The 14742-nt window shown below is 37.4% G+C and overlaps 1 protein-coding gene across 1 annotated transcript in view; it reads right to left on the reverse strand.

The window, feature by feature from the left end:
• Positions 1-14426, reverse strand: part of EIF2AK1 (eukaryotic translation initiation factor 2 alpha kinase 1) — a 39121-nt gene extending 24695 nt beyond the window's left edge. The window contains exons 1-6 of the mRNA XM_043976084.1: positions 14168-14426; positions 7129-7287; positions 2720-2853; positions 2350-2387; positions 1493-1592; positions 383-463 (exon numbers count right to left, since the gene is read on the reverse strand). Of these exons, the coding sequence (XP_043832019.1) occupies positions 383-463; positions 1493-1592; positions 2350-2387; positions 2720-2853; positions 7129-7287; positions 14168-14285 (630 nt within the window). The 5' untranslated portion in view covers positions 14286-14426. The remainder of the gene's footprint in view (positions 1-382; positions 464-1492; positions 1593-2349; positions 2388-2719; positions 2854-7128; positions 7288-14167) is intronic.
• Between the last annotated feature and the right edge of the window lie 316 nt (positions 14427-14742).

Raw genomic sequence — 14742 nt, forward strand, 5'->3', positions numbered from 1 at the left:
ATCAAACTGGTACAGCTAGGTGGCAAAGTGGATAGAGCATGGGCCCTGGATTCAGGACCTGAGTTCAAATTTGGCCTCAGACACTTGACACTTACTAACTGTGTGACCCTGGGCAAGTCATTTAACCCTCATTGCCCCCACAAAAATAACTAAATAAATAAATTAAATGAAATGAATAGATCATCAGATTAAAAATTAAGCTACATTATGCAGTTTAGTGTTAAATATATTTTATCACAATATTTGAAAACTGGTAATTACTGTACAATATTTGAAAATTAATTATGTACATTATCTATATGTTGATTTGTATATATACAATTCAATTAGAATATTATATTAAACAATAAAGTGTTTTTCAAGAGGTTTAAAAAATTCTTACCTTCATACAATCCTTTTTAGTAGCTTTCTTAATCAGAATTTTTTTAATTGCATAAAATTGCCTATCTAATTTGTTCTTGACCTGAAATTTGCAGAAAAGACAAAAATTATCATACATGAATGACACAAATACATTTATATATTTCAGAGAATCTAAATTCCCTAAGAAGGTGAATCCAAATTTGAACATGTTTTAGACTCTGTTCTAGCAGAAGTATGAAAATTTAAAACTGGAGCTTATGTATTTAATGATATTTAATATCTTTCATGAATCCATTCAATTCAACAAACATTTGTTTGAAGAGCTGATCAATTTCAGGGAGGGTCTGGGGGGGAAGAGGAAAATCAAGATACATTTTGTGGAAAGAGTGGCTGTAGAGTTGGGACTGAAAATGAACAGAGATTCCCAAAAGCTTGAAACTTAGGAGCACAGGATTTAAGAGGTTTCTTAGAGAGAAATTCCATCTAATCCAACCCCTTCATTTGGCAGTGAGGCTCCAAAAGGGATAAAGGGACACTTGCCTAAGGTGATAAAGATAAGTGACAGACAGGCCCCAAGCCCACATCTCTGGACTCTTTAGAGCTCTTTCAACCACACCAAACTGCCTCTCCATCCAGATTTAAAGATTAGTTGCAAAGGCAGTCTCAGGAAGAGGTATCCTAAACCCAAAATAGTATGTACAGTGGTGTCAAACTCAAATAGAAATAAAACCCTATTGAATGCATACTGATGTAGAAATCACATATTAACATTATCTATGCTGTATTCTATTTTTATTTATTAAACATTTCCAAATCACATTTTAATCTGGTTCAGAATATTGCCACTGTATGTAGGGCTGTGAGTCTGACACCTCTGGGATAGTGGATTAATAATACAAAGAAAGTTCTGAATGGAATGACAAAATCTGAGGACCGTACCTGAACCATTGAACCCGGTCAAAGAAACCTCAATTCTAATTATTTAATTATATCCAAAATTTTAATTTAACTATAAATACATTATGGATCTGAATAAGAACTGAATTAAAATTAGTTTTGGAAGCTTCAGTTTGAGTGTACACTTTTGTTAAAGATCATGAAAACTGAAAAAATCTAAAAATATAATCACCTTGTATACTTTCCCATACCCGCCCTTTCCTAAAACAGCAATTTCCTCAAACTCATTTAGATAACGAGATGTTTGTGCTTCAAAGACAACTTCTTTTGCTCTAAAAATTAAAAAAAAAAATTAATAGAATGTGAGATATCTTATATGCTCGTAGTACTTGCTGTTCAACTTAAAATTCCAGCAAAACCTGATTAATTTGGAGTCTACTTCAGATTTACAACTGGTGATAATTATGACAGGGGCTGAAGTGAAGTTCCTATTTCCATTATCTAAAATGAAGTTCTTTGATAATCAAATAGTGTACATGATATTGGAGGTAGAGAATTAAATTGAGATAATAAATCTTTCTCCAGTACCTTTAAATATCACAGAATAGTTTGTTCTGTGTGTGGATATATACATATATGTGTGTATGCACACACATGTATGTAGATACCTACATACTTAAGTATCTAAATAATAACTCTTCTTTAAAGCAGGTCCTTTAAGGACGTTTACTGAGTCACAGCTGGTCATCCAGTTACAATTACTATATGTACTTAAAAGTAACCCAAAAAGTGAACATTTAAAGATATTTTCTAATTTAACCTTTTTCACAGCTTCAGTATGCTCAAATTTAAACAGCACTCCCTAAGGGGACAAGATACTTAAGATGCCAGTACTCTGCACAATACAACAGTAATGATTGCACTGGACTTGGGGATCAAAGGAATGACTTTCTACCTCCTCATACAGATCAGCATCAAGGGAATCAGCTAGTGGTGAAGTCTGATTGCCATCAACACTGCCTGAAAAATTTTGGGCCCTTGGATAAGTTGTTTACTACTTATGATGATTCAAAAAGCACAAGAAAATACCTGACTTTATGGACATATGGGTACTCTTCATGCTGAGCCTGAAGAAAAAAAAGAATATAAATGCATCAATTAACAAAAGCTAAAAAACAATATGTCAACGTAATTCCAAGTACATTAGCTACATGGGGGGAAACAATCCAATGACAGTAATGGATTTCATTAAAAGCAGGGTAGAATGTATTCCTCAAGAAAAGTGTTTGCAACGGTTCTGGTTTCTATCTACAAAGGTAGAGCTTTTAAATAAGGGGGGAAAGTTTTTATTTTCATAGAATATTATTTTTACATAGAGATTTCAAGGTGTTTTAATATATAATTTTTACTTTGAAGTCAAATATATTATAATAAAGAGAATTAAGAATATAAAAATTACCTCAAGAACTCTCTGCTTAGCTATTCTCATTAATTCAGTAATAGCTTTGTTGTGATGCAGCCTCAAAGAACTAAATTCTTCACTGCAGGCGAAGGAAGACAAGAGTCCCATTTTGGTAAAGGTCTGACAAAGTACTATAAAAAGAACATAGAAAAAAATTATTTTAATAGAGTAATAGCACAAAGAGATAAGACTATACCTTCAAACTATTTCTATATCACCTACCTCAAAAGGTAGGAAGCACTTTACAAATCTTAAGGATCTATATAAATGTGAATTATTACTTTTAGAGAATAGGTAAATTTCGGGAAAAAAATATATATGTACTGTGGATATATACATACATAACATACATGCACACATACAAACAAGTATATATGCATGTGTGTGTATACACACATATACACCTAGCGTCCTTTAAGAGAATAATGAGCACACTCATTTGGTTTTGTAAACCAAATTTATTTATTACTTAAGATGATATATCTTAAGTATCAATATACAAGACTACTGCCTTGATCTAAAGAATATAAACTTTAAACAAATTTAAGCTTAAATAAAATTAAACACATTTATGGGTTTTAAAATACATTATTATTCACTGACACACATAATGACTACAATGAAAACAAATAAAATTAGTTCAAACAAATGATTAGAACCGGTGAAAAGCATGTACTGATTGTTCTTTTCTATTACAGAAAGTCTTTAGCCAACATGATATAAAAGTTTTCAATGCTGAGGGTAAAGATTAAACCATGGTCTCAAATTTGCATACCCTTTGGAAACTACAAGTTTCTAAGGGGTCAACTTGGTTTTCAGCTAAGGAAGACTGACAGCATAGATAGTATGGCTGGACTCTTGTTTTAACAAGAGTCTAATTTTAATCATGAGGATTCTGTAGAGAAACCCTTATCAACATAATTTTGGTGATGGGGTAGTCAATTTTACCAAAAATGCTCCCTTTGAACAATCCACCTTCTCTAACTTAATCTATTACTGTTTGCAACACAATAACCAAAATATTTTCCTTATGTAAAAAACAAAAATAAATGATAGAGTATACCTTCTCTTTATACTGTAGATGGGTTTCAAGTTTAAAAACTCATATTCACATTTCTTCTTTTTTTTCTTAGCAAATGCATTTACTCAAATGATGGCAAGAAAAATAATAACAAATCATTCCCTAGCTATGCCCAACCCAAACCTGGAGTGTACAAATATAGTGCATGAGGATAGAGGGGGCACAAACTTAAAGAACAATGGTATTAAATACCTGCCATGGAGGCAACTCACATCTGGAATTTCAGGACTAAGAATTCAGTTCAGAGCATGATGTCAGTGATTGATGAGTAACTTTGCTACTCAAAGCTGGAATGGCTCTTTGCAGAGACATAACCATAGAACTAAAAAGCATCTCAGAAGCAATTTAGTTCAACCTCTTTTTTTTAACAGGTGAGAAAACTGAGGGCAATGGAGACATTGTCCCTATTGTTCCATTGACATAGTTCCTACATCTTTCAAAGTTGTTTTTTTTTTAAGAGTGTTACCGTTATTGTACAAATTGTTCCTCTGATTCTACTCATGAGATTTTAATCAGTTTATAAAAATCTGTAAATTTGTTCATGTTATAATATTGATATTATGGAATAAATTGTTTTTCTGGATATATATATGTGTGTATATATATATATATATGTACATATATATATAATTCGTTTCTGGTTCTGCTTAATTCACTGTACATTTGTGCATATATCTTTCAATGTTTTTTTTTTACCTTTTATTATTTTTTGATAATGAACATTTTTAAAGTTTTGAGTTCCAAATTCTATCCCTTCTTCTCTCTCTCTCTCCCCATGCCCTGGGGCAATAAGCAATCAGATATATGTTATACATATGCAATTATTTAAAACATTATCATATTAGTCATTTTGTATAAGAAAACAAATTAGAAAATGAAAGAAAGTGAAAAATAACATGCTTCAGTCTGTGTTCAATCAATTTCAGTTCTTTTTTTGAAGGTGGATAGTATGCTTCATCAATAGTCTTTTGGGATTGTCTTGGATCATTGTATTGCTAAGAATAATTAAATCATTCACAGTTCTTCATCAAACAATATTGTTTTCACTGTGTACAATGTTCTCTTGGTTCTGCTCACTTCACTATACATCAGTTCATATAAGTTTTTCCAGCCTTTCTGAAATCATCCTGCTTGTCATTTCTTATAGCACAATAATATTCCATTACAGTCATATACCACAGCTTGTTCAGCCATTCCCCAATGGATGGCCATTCCTTTGATTTCTAATTCTTAGCCACCACAAAAAGAGCTGCTATAAATATTTTTGTACAGATAGGTCTTTTTCTCTTTTGGGGGATGTTTTGGGAATATAAACCTAGCAGTGTTATTTTTGTGTTTTTTAAATCAATTTTCTCATTTCGTACACCAAAATATGACTCCGTCATATAGTTTATTAAGCCATCAGTGGATTACCAATATATCTTATGCTGACCTTCCTCTAGCGCAGTACATTGCCTGAATGTACTGTTCCCAAAGTGAGGGCAGGGACTGAATTCCCTTCTAGAAAAAATCTCCAAGCAAGTATCATGGTCACGGTCCAGCTTGCTCTGGGATTTCTTCAGCCTCATCTGATACTGGGTCAATAGTCAGAATAGTTTCATTCTTGGAGCAGAGGCCAATGGAAAATATAGGTCAGAGAGGCTCTAAAAAAGAGCTGGTGAATATACAGATGTGGCAGCTACTGTCTACATTATAAAACACTATGTCTCCTGCCTCATAATCCCAAAAGATCCCCACTTTGCAGAGCTTCCCTGTTAAGTGAATGCTCATCTTGGGCATAGTACAGACAATATATTTATTTTGTCTTACACTCAAAAGCCAATATCCAGTATAAGATGGTGAAACCTCTCCAATTTTACTTAGAGTTCTTACAAAGACCAACAGCCGAAGCAGAATTCTTTCCCACTTTCACCTCCCAGTAACGTCTCCCAGACATGAAGCTCTGAGTTGCTAGAACAACATCACATAGATCGGGGCTCTCCCCAGTACAATGCAACTTGGTCCATGAATCTCTTCCTCTCGTTGTTTTCATTATCTGTGGACAAGCTAATTCCAGCATAGACAGTTTCAGGATCCAGACTGAAGTCCTTGTGGAATTTTCTCTTGCTCACATCTCTCAGCTTCCAGTTCCTCATCATGTGAAGTGTGAGCAGTCCAAAGGATTGTGCCAGTTGTCCATTAGGCCAGAGATTCTTCATATACTTCTTATGACACTTAGGACATTGAAATCTGGACTTCAAAGTCTTATAGTAAGTTCATGGATACATCCTGTGCAGAAACTGTGACCATACTATAGATATGGCACATGTGAAAAAATTTAGGCAGACTGGGCATTTCAGCTCTTCCCACAGATTTGAAATGAGATATGAGGCCATAACTGTGACTAGCCAGGTTGGTGGTCAAGAGCTTTGGCTGAAGGTCTTTTATGGCTCCTTTAATTTAAAATTCTTCTGTTGCTTAAAAAAAAATGCTAATCATCATCTGAGAATTCACTGACTTATAATCTTTGTGATGATGGAAGTTCTTGCCTTGATGTTGATGGTTGCTAACTGATCAGGGTGGTGATTGCTGAAGGTTGGGGTGGCTGTGGCAGTTTCGTCTGGGGCCTCTGGTTTGGGCCTTCCCTGCTTTTGGAGCTCCAGGTCAGTTTCTCTCATGTTTCCTTAAAATGGGATTCTCTTGGCAATCACAAAAACAGTCACCTCTAAAACAATGTATCAGAAACCATGACTTTTCTAGTAGTTCATCCTGTCTCTGGCCATTCCACTGAATCTTAACTAGGAAAGTGACAACATCTCCTTTGTCTCCTCTATGCTCTATAACTTCTATAAATGAAGTACTCTCTGGTTTTATTAGAAACAAAATGTTTAGTTGGTTTTAACCTATTCAAGTATATTTTCAAGTGACTCAGTATCTAGCTTTTAAAAAACATTTGCTTATTTGCTAATCTACAAGAGATATCCTAGCAATGTATGAATGACATTGTGTACATTAAATTATACATATATAAATACAAATGTATGATTTTTGAGTTTATAGAGATAATACTGGATTTTGTGCAAGATTTTTAAGTACGATTTTTTATATGTTACAAAAAGCATGCTAGATCTGGACATTGATATATAATAGTTGAAAAAAAACCTAAACCCCACAGAAAATGGCCTTAGAGACTAAATCGAGTCATATTTTCTTTCTTAGATATCCATCTCTACTTCATACCAAATTTTCCATATCAGCACCTACTGATCAAACCTCCAACACAAAAACAACAAATTATCTGGTTTTTATAAACTGTAGTAAATTAAGTTAGCTTATTCATACTAACATGTGAACACCTGTCTTGAACGATCAGGGTCTGGTTCATGCACATGGCTCAAGTGCTCTAACAAAGAAACAAGCAATAGTTGGTTTGCAACTGATGAGGGAAAAGTCGCATGTGGTAGAGGTCCTCTCACAGCTTGGAGTTCTGCAGGAACATCAGATTCTAAAAATAACCAAAAACAGAATATCTATTTTAAATAAATTATAAAGATTTTCTGTGACAAAAATACAAGTGTGAGCAAATAATAATAATTAAAAAAAATAAATAATACACACATTATTAAACAGGCATGAAGAAAAGAATAAAAATATTCAGAGTAGAGTGAAGTTAGATAAGGAAAATTTCCCTGGTAAAGGGTTTTAAGCTGCATTCTAAGAGGAGGACCAAGACTATCAGAGAAGCAGAAGGGCATGTAGGGGGTGAGGGGTAGGATGGAGAATAACATGAACAGAGGTACGAGGGCAGCAACAATTAGGTGGAAGATGGTAAACAGATTTGCTTAGATACCATGATAATTCCATGTTAAGAGATATATAGGGGGCAACTAGATGGCACAGTGGATAGAGTACTGGCCCTGGAGTCAGGAGGACCTGAGTTCAACTCCCGCCTCAGACACTTGACACTTCCTAGCTGTGTGACCTTGGGCAAGTCACTTAACCCTCATTGCCCAACCAAAAAAAAAGAAAAATTTTTTAAAAAGAAAAGAAAAGAAATATATAAGAAATAAAGTTGGTGTGATTGGGACACAGAACAATTTGGTGCAAGGCCTTGAACACCAAGCAGAGAAGTTTATACTTCATATAACAAACGATAGACAGCCACAGTAAACTCCCAAGGAGGGTATGTCAAGGGAGCAAAATAATAAAATGTGTATAATTGTTCTAGCAGCTATGTTAAAATAGTTTGAGAAGATTAGAAACTAGATTGAGATAAAAGCTAGGAAGCTACTGCAATAATCCATGAATAGAGTAAATGTGCTAACTGTGGAAATAAAGGATCAAATCCAAAGATATGGAGGAGAAAAAACTCCAAGTCTTAGAAATGGGTTGGGGGGGGGCAGCTAGGTGGCGCAGTGGATAGAGTACCGGCCCTGGATTCAGGAGTACCTGAGTTCAAATCCGGCCTCAGACACTTAACACCTACTAGCTGTGTGACCCTGGGCAAGTCACTTAACCCCAATTGCGAAGAAGAAGAAGAAGAAGAAGAAGAAGAAGAAGAAGAAGAAGAAGAAGAAGAAGAAGAAGAAGAAGAAGAAGAAGAAGAAATGGGTTAACTGGTTAACTGTAGGGACTGGGAGAGATACACCATCACTTCAAGCTTAGGGAACTCACAATGTGGTATTATTGATAGTAACATAGAGAAACTGGGTATCTATGACTGTGTAAATGGAAGATGAGTTCCATTTTCAATCTGTCAGATGTCAGTGAGACAGTGAAGTTGTAAAGAATTAATTTTTATTTGAGGTTTTTATGTCTTGGAGAGCAATGGCCTAGGGCTCCGCAAACCGCACAATGCTCCTCCCACTGGTTGTAGCTGTTGCCATGGCACTGGCACCTCACTCATCGCCACTCCCCGATGATTGGAAGCCTAGTGAGGGCAGTCATGTGACTGTCAGAGCAGCCATCCAATTGGCTGGGGGCTGGAGGGTTTCTGGGATTGGGGGAGGAGAATTCGCCATTCTAGCTGGATGCTAGAAGGCAACAGGAGCTCTGCTGTGTATTCTCAGCTGATTCCTGGGCGGTGGTATTTCTTCAGGTTGTATAATTTCCCTTTCCCCATTTTATTTCCTTTCCCTTGATCCTACTTATCCTGTTTGTGTTTTTTTTTTTAAGTTCGTTCTTGTTAAAATAAATCCTATTCTGTTTTGAGGGAGGCTGCCGGTCTCCTTCTTGGCTGCAATATTGCAGAGAGTCACTTAGCTAACACTCCCCAGTTAAAAATTGGTCCCCACAAAGTGAAAATGCTCTGTGGCCTAGTGGAAAAATAAGAAAGGACCCCAGGTGTAACAGGTACATGGGGTGGAGAGTTTGACATTTAAATACAATGGTTAGTTGAAACCACAGAGTGACAGCCTTAAATCACTAAATGTATTAAGAGAAAAGAAGGTCTAAGAGCAATGGTGAATGGATAAGAATTTTTTTTTAAATGAGGAAAGCAAACAGTGATAGAAGGAAAAAATAGGAAAGAAAAAGGGTGGAAAGCTCAAGAAACTAGGCATAGTCAAGAGAATCAAATGCAGCTGAGAGGTTCAGAAGCATAAGAATTGCAGAGAGAGCACTGGATTTCACTAAAAGTTCACTGGTAACCTTAGAAGAGAACAGTTGTTAATTCAAATCAACATCATATTGTAGAAAGAGCACTGAGTTAGACCTAGATTTGAGGCCCAGACTCAAATCCTGGCTCTACCACTTACGCTATCACCTTTAATCTCCTGGGTTCTAATTTCCTTATCTGTAAATGAAGGGGCTGACTTAAAGTTAACTTCTAAAGTCTCTTTAAGCTCTGCCATTTTATAACTCTGTTACCGCATATATGTGTATGTGTCTACAGTGTATATAACACACCCTGGACAAGATACAAAGATTAAATTAAAAACTGCCCTTGTTTTCAAAGAACTAACAAGTCAGTAACAGAGAAACAATACATATAAATAATAATACCAGCAGTTCACTGTTTACTATACTTTCCACGTATAGATACTGTGGGATAACTACTCCCTAAGTATAATTATCCCCATTTTACAAATTAAAAAATAAAACCACTAAGGTGCAAAGAGTGTCACAGTGAACAACCTAGCAACTGTTTGTCTGGACTAAAACCAAGTCTTATGACTCTGAGTCCTGTGCTATTCCCATTAAATCTCTCCAAACAAAACGAACAAACAGTATCCGTATGAAGTACAGTGAAAGAATGCTAGCTCTTCTCGGGAGTTGGAGGACATGAGTTCAAACCCCAACTCTGACACTACCCATGTGACCTCAGTCAAGTTCCTTAACCTTCCTGGCCTGTTTACACATATAAAAAGTGAGGGTGTTGGACTAGATGACCTCCAAGTCCCTTATAGCTCTAGATCTATGATCATATCCCTCAGAATCCACTGAAACAAAAATAAATATCATGGGAGAAGGGGTGGGGATGGTGAAGGAATCAGGGAGTCTTTCTGAAGAAAGCAGTATATGACCTGGGTCTTGATAGGTAGAAAAAAAAATTTTTTTTTTTTTGGTGAGGCAATAGGGGTTAAGTGACTTGCCCAGGGTCACACAGCTAGTAAGTGTCAAGTGTCTGAGGCCGGATTTGAACTCAGGTCCTCCTGAATCCAGGGCCAGTGCTCTATCCATTGAGCCACCTGGCTGCCCATTGATAGGTAGAAATTTAAGAAGTGAAAACCAGGATGAAGTTTAGGGAGAAGGCATAGCAGGCATTCTGGACAAAGCAAAGGCATAACCAAAAAAGTGAAGCAGGGATAAAAGCAGCACATCAAGTAATCCAATTTGGGTGGAGCACAAATTATATAAGGAACAGTGAGAGACAAACTGTGGAAGGTCTTACATGACAGGATAAAAGTTTTTTGGATTTTATGGAAGAGTTTTAAGATAGAAGTAATAAGATCAGATTTGTACATAAGGAAGATAAAGCTGTTAGCAACTTAAAGAAAGGATTGGAAGAATAAAGACTGAAAATAGGGAGACTAAATTCTTTTAGTGGAGTTACAAGGACAAAAACCAGCCTGGCAGAATGTTAAGAAGCAAGTATCAAGGAAATGAAAAAAGTGGTAGATGACTCCCCTGACAGTTAGTGAAGGGGAAGAGGAGACAGGTTCTTTTGTGATGAAGGAAGGAAATGACTTCTGAGAACAAGAAGGTAGAGATATTCTGAGGTGATAGTTGTTATTTGTCCTTCATTCTACAAGAGGACCATGACATGGGGGTGATGTCATGACTTGCAGTGAATTGGTTTTAAGTGAGGGAGGGCTTGGGGGCAGCTAGGTGGCTCAGTGGATAAAGCACCGGCCCTGGATTCAGGAGTACCTGAGTTCAAATCTGACCTCAGACACTTGTCATCTATTAACTGTGTGACCCTGGGCAAGTCACTTACCCCCCACTGCCCCTCGAAAAAGAAAAAAATATGATACAGAGGGAGGGCTGTGCAAGGTCACTGCTTCAGTGGCAAAATCAGCATACCTGGAGATTGCCCTGGATGTTTATGTCAATTGGGGTTAAGTGACTTGTCCAGGGTCACACAGTGTCTGAGGTGAGATTTGAACTCAGGTCCTCTTGAATCCAGGGCCAGTGCTCTATCCACTGTGCCAACTAGCTGCCCTAATTCTGAGGTAGAAAGGAGGGAAATAGGGGCAATCTATGTAAAGGTTGAGGTTTCCTGAGAAAGTGAAACAGCTCTACCACTTAGTACACTACTTAACTTTGCTGAGTTTCAGTTTCCTCATCCAAAACAGTTTTACAGGATTGTTTTAAGAGTCAAATGAGTTCTTGACAAAGCACTAAATATGAAGCATTATGGTACAGAGGGAAGAACATCAGATTTTAAGTTCAGAGCTGATCCAGCAGCTCTGAAACTTACTACCTGTGTGACAGCAGGTAAGTCATTTAATCTCTATGAATCTAAGTTTTCTCACCTGTAATATAGGGGGAAATGGAATTTAAATATACCCATGTGCTTTGAAGGTCTTACAATGCTATATAAAATTGGGTTATTACAAAAAGGTGATTTTTTTTTTTTAAGAGCCACTGTTATGACCCTCAGAAGTTACTAGAGGCAGAACTACAGCATCCATTTTGAATGTCTTGGGCAAACGTCTAAGCTAGGCCAGCTAGATACTGCAAATGAGGGAGGTGAACTGGATCACCTCTTAGGATGCTGCAAATTAGATGACCTCTAAGAACCCTTATAGCTCTAAATCTATGAGTTCCAACACAAACAGAGCAAATGAAGAGGAGTTTATTGCCCTTATAAACATTAATAACAAAAATTTACGTGTATAATTCTTGTGGATCAGTAGATCAAAGGTTACAAATCTGGCAGCCTGAGAAAAATGGGAAAAGCTAATATTATGTATTACTCTCTTATTAAGTAACTTGGAATAAGTAATTTAACTTCCCTGTATCAGTTTTTTCATTTAAGAAATTGGAAAAACACCCATTGCATTATCTTTACTTTCTAAAAGGATGTTTATGCATACTATGAGACTCTCAAAACAAATAAGATCTATGTAAACTCAACAGTATTGTTAATTATCCAGCCTCACAAGAAAATTTTTTTACAAAGTTATCATGGTTTATTCCTTCCAGAAGTAATCTTGAGTTCACAGAAAACCTTATCACAAGACTACAGGCAAGGTATACTTACATGTTTACATATGAACTTTCTTGGATTATCTAAGGTTTTACATTTTTTGCAAATTCATTTTAACTTGTCATCTTACTTGTTCATTAAAAATGAAGATACAGTTTGCAATTTTCCCTCTTACAAATGGGAACAAATGAATTATAGATTTAGAGCATTAAATAGCCTTAGAGGTCATCTAGTCAGACCCCTTTATTTGACCTATTAGGAAACTGAAACCCAGAGTAGGGTCACACAGGTAATAAGAGCCACACTCAAAATTCAAATCTTCTGACTTCATAACCATTATTCTTTCCATTATACCATTCTGACTCCCATTTAAAATGCCAAGCATAATGTGCATATTCTCTTACTTTCATTTCCTTTTATGGGTGAAGAAATTATATAAAGTGTTATATTGTAAGATATAATACTACTCTTATTAGATAATTTGAGGTAAGTCATCTATGTTCCCTGCATTTACTGCTATAAAAGGACTGAAAAGTAATTGAATTTGTGATTATCACATTTGTAAATTACATAATAGCATTTACAATATATCTTAAACTAAAAAAAACTTGACATACTCTATATAGGCATTTATTCAAACTCCAGTAAAACTTGGTCTATGTTCTTCATTCCAATGTCACCTAAAAGCATAAGAATTGACAACTGCTAATTATATGACATATAATTACCTTAACTAAAATACTAGGAAATTTGAAGTTGTTCAATTTTCAGTCAAATTCTCCAATCCGCCTTATGTTCTGTATGGAATAGGTTTGCTGTCTCAATGATGTCATGTCTAAAAAGATTTGTCACCTTTCTCCTCTGGATTATACATTATGAAAAACCCCTAGCTGATGGCACAAAGCCCTGCGTTTATTTCTGGTGCTACTTTACAACTGATAAAAAGCTGGGTGTGTTATGTTTTGCATCACTCTGAGTAGTCTCTAGTTACATCACTGTCAAATAACAACATGAACTGAACGGTAAAGATTAACAGCTGCCATTACTGTCCAAAAATGCCAAGGGCTCGGGGACATCATCGCTAAAAAAAAAATTCTTCACTGAGCTCGGCAATAATTCATTGCATTCATTCATTCAAAGTGAAAGCATATCGGATTTTTGATCTCTAAGGGAGAAGAGTTTTGCACAGGTCGATTTACCTGGTTCCTTTATCACCAACAATTCTTAACTTTTTTTTTCCTAATTTTTAAAATTTAAAATTTGGTGCGTTTTGGGTTTTTTTGGCGGAGCAATGACGGTTAAGTGACTTGCCCACTGGGTCCTTTATCTCAAGCTGCCACCTGAACCTTTCGGACAAGCACACAAGCTGAGACACGTCTGTCAGGAGAGAAAGAGAAATATGTGTGTGTGTGTGTGTGTGTGTGTGTGTGTGTGAGAGAGAGAGAGAGAGAGAGAGAGAGAGAGATGGATGGAGAGATGAACGGGGAAGGAAGGAAGGAAGGATGAAGTAGGTTTGGAGATAAAAAAAACTCAACCAATAATTACTGAGTTTCTACTGGGCCAGGCGCTGGGGAAAAGTGCCGAAGACCTGCTTTGGCTACCTGGGATTTTGTTTTGTTCTGTGCTGTTTTTAATCTCTTCCCCCTACCGACGCTGTGGGACCCCAGTGTCCCGGTCCCTGGGCCTAGGTGCAGCCCAGATCCCCGAGTTCACATAGCCCTGGTGCGCTCACCATCATATCGAATGTCCGACTCCTCCTGGGGGAAGTCTATGGCAGGCGGCGGTGGCAAGCCGGCAGCTCCGGCGGCCTTCGCTTCATGTTCCTGGGAACCGGAATCGTCCCCGAGCATCGCCCGCAACGCAGGGGTGGCCGCCCCATCCAGTTTCCTCAGGGGTCTTCGATCCAAAAATGCGGCAGCAGTTCTGAGAGTACTGCCAGCCTCTCGGAGGAGGTGCTACGAGCCCCCGGAAGTGACTGCCACAGGACCGGAAGTCGGCTCGGTACGGAAGAGAAGTAGGCCGCCCCTTCCCCGAGCCGAAGCGGCACCACCGTGCGCCCCCTTCCGGGATGAGGGAGAAGCGTTGACGCGACGACCCCTGCCGGTGAGTTCGTCGAATCGCCCGCCTCTAGACGCGGCACGACCCCTGGTCTCTCCCTCAACCCCGCCCCCACACACACAAAAAAAATCATGGAGGCTCCGGATTCCAGGAGTCTCTTCCTTCATCGTCTTCCCTCCTGGCCCAAAACTCTAACCCCATCCACCTGGTGGAATAAATCCGTGCCACCACATTTTCAATCCCCCTCAT

Source organism: Dromiciops gliroides, chromosome 1 (genome assembly GCF_019393635.1).
Source record: "Dromiciops gliroides isolate mDroGli1 chromosome 1, mDroGli1.pri, whole genome shotgun sequence".
NCBI lineage: Eukaryota > Metazoa > Chordata > Mammalia > Microbiotheria > Microbiotheriidae > Dromiciops > Dromiciops gliroides.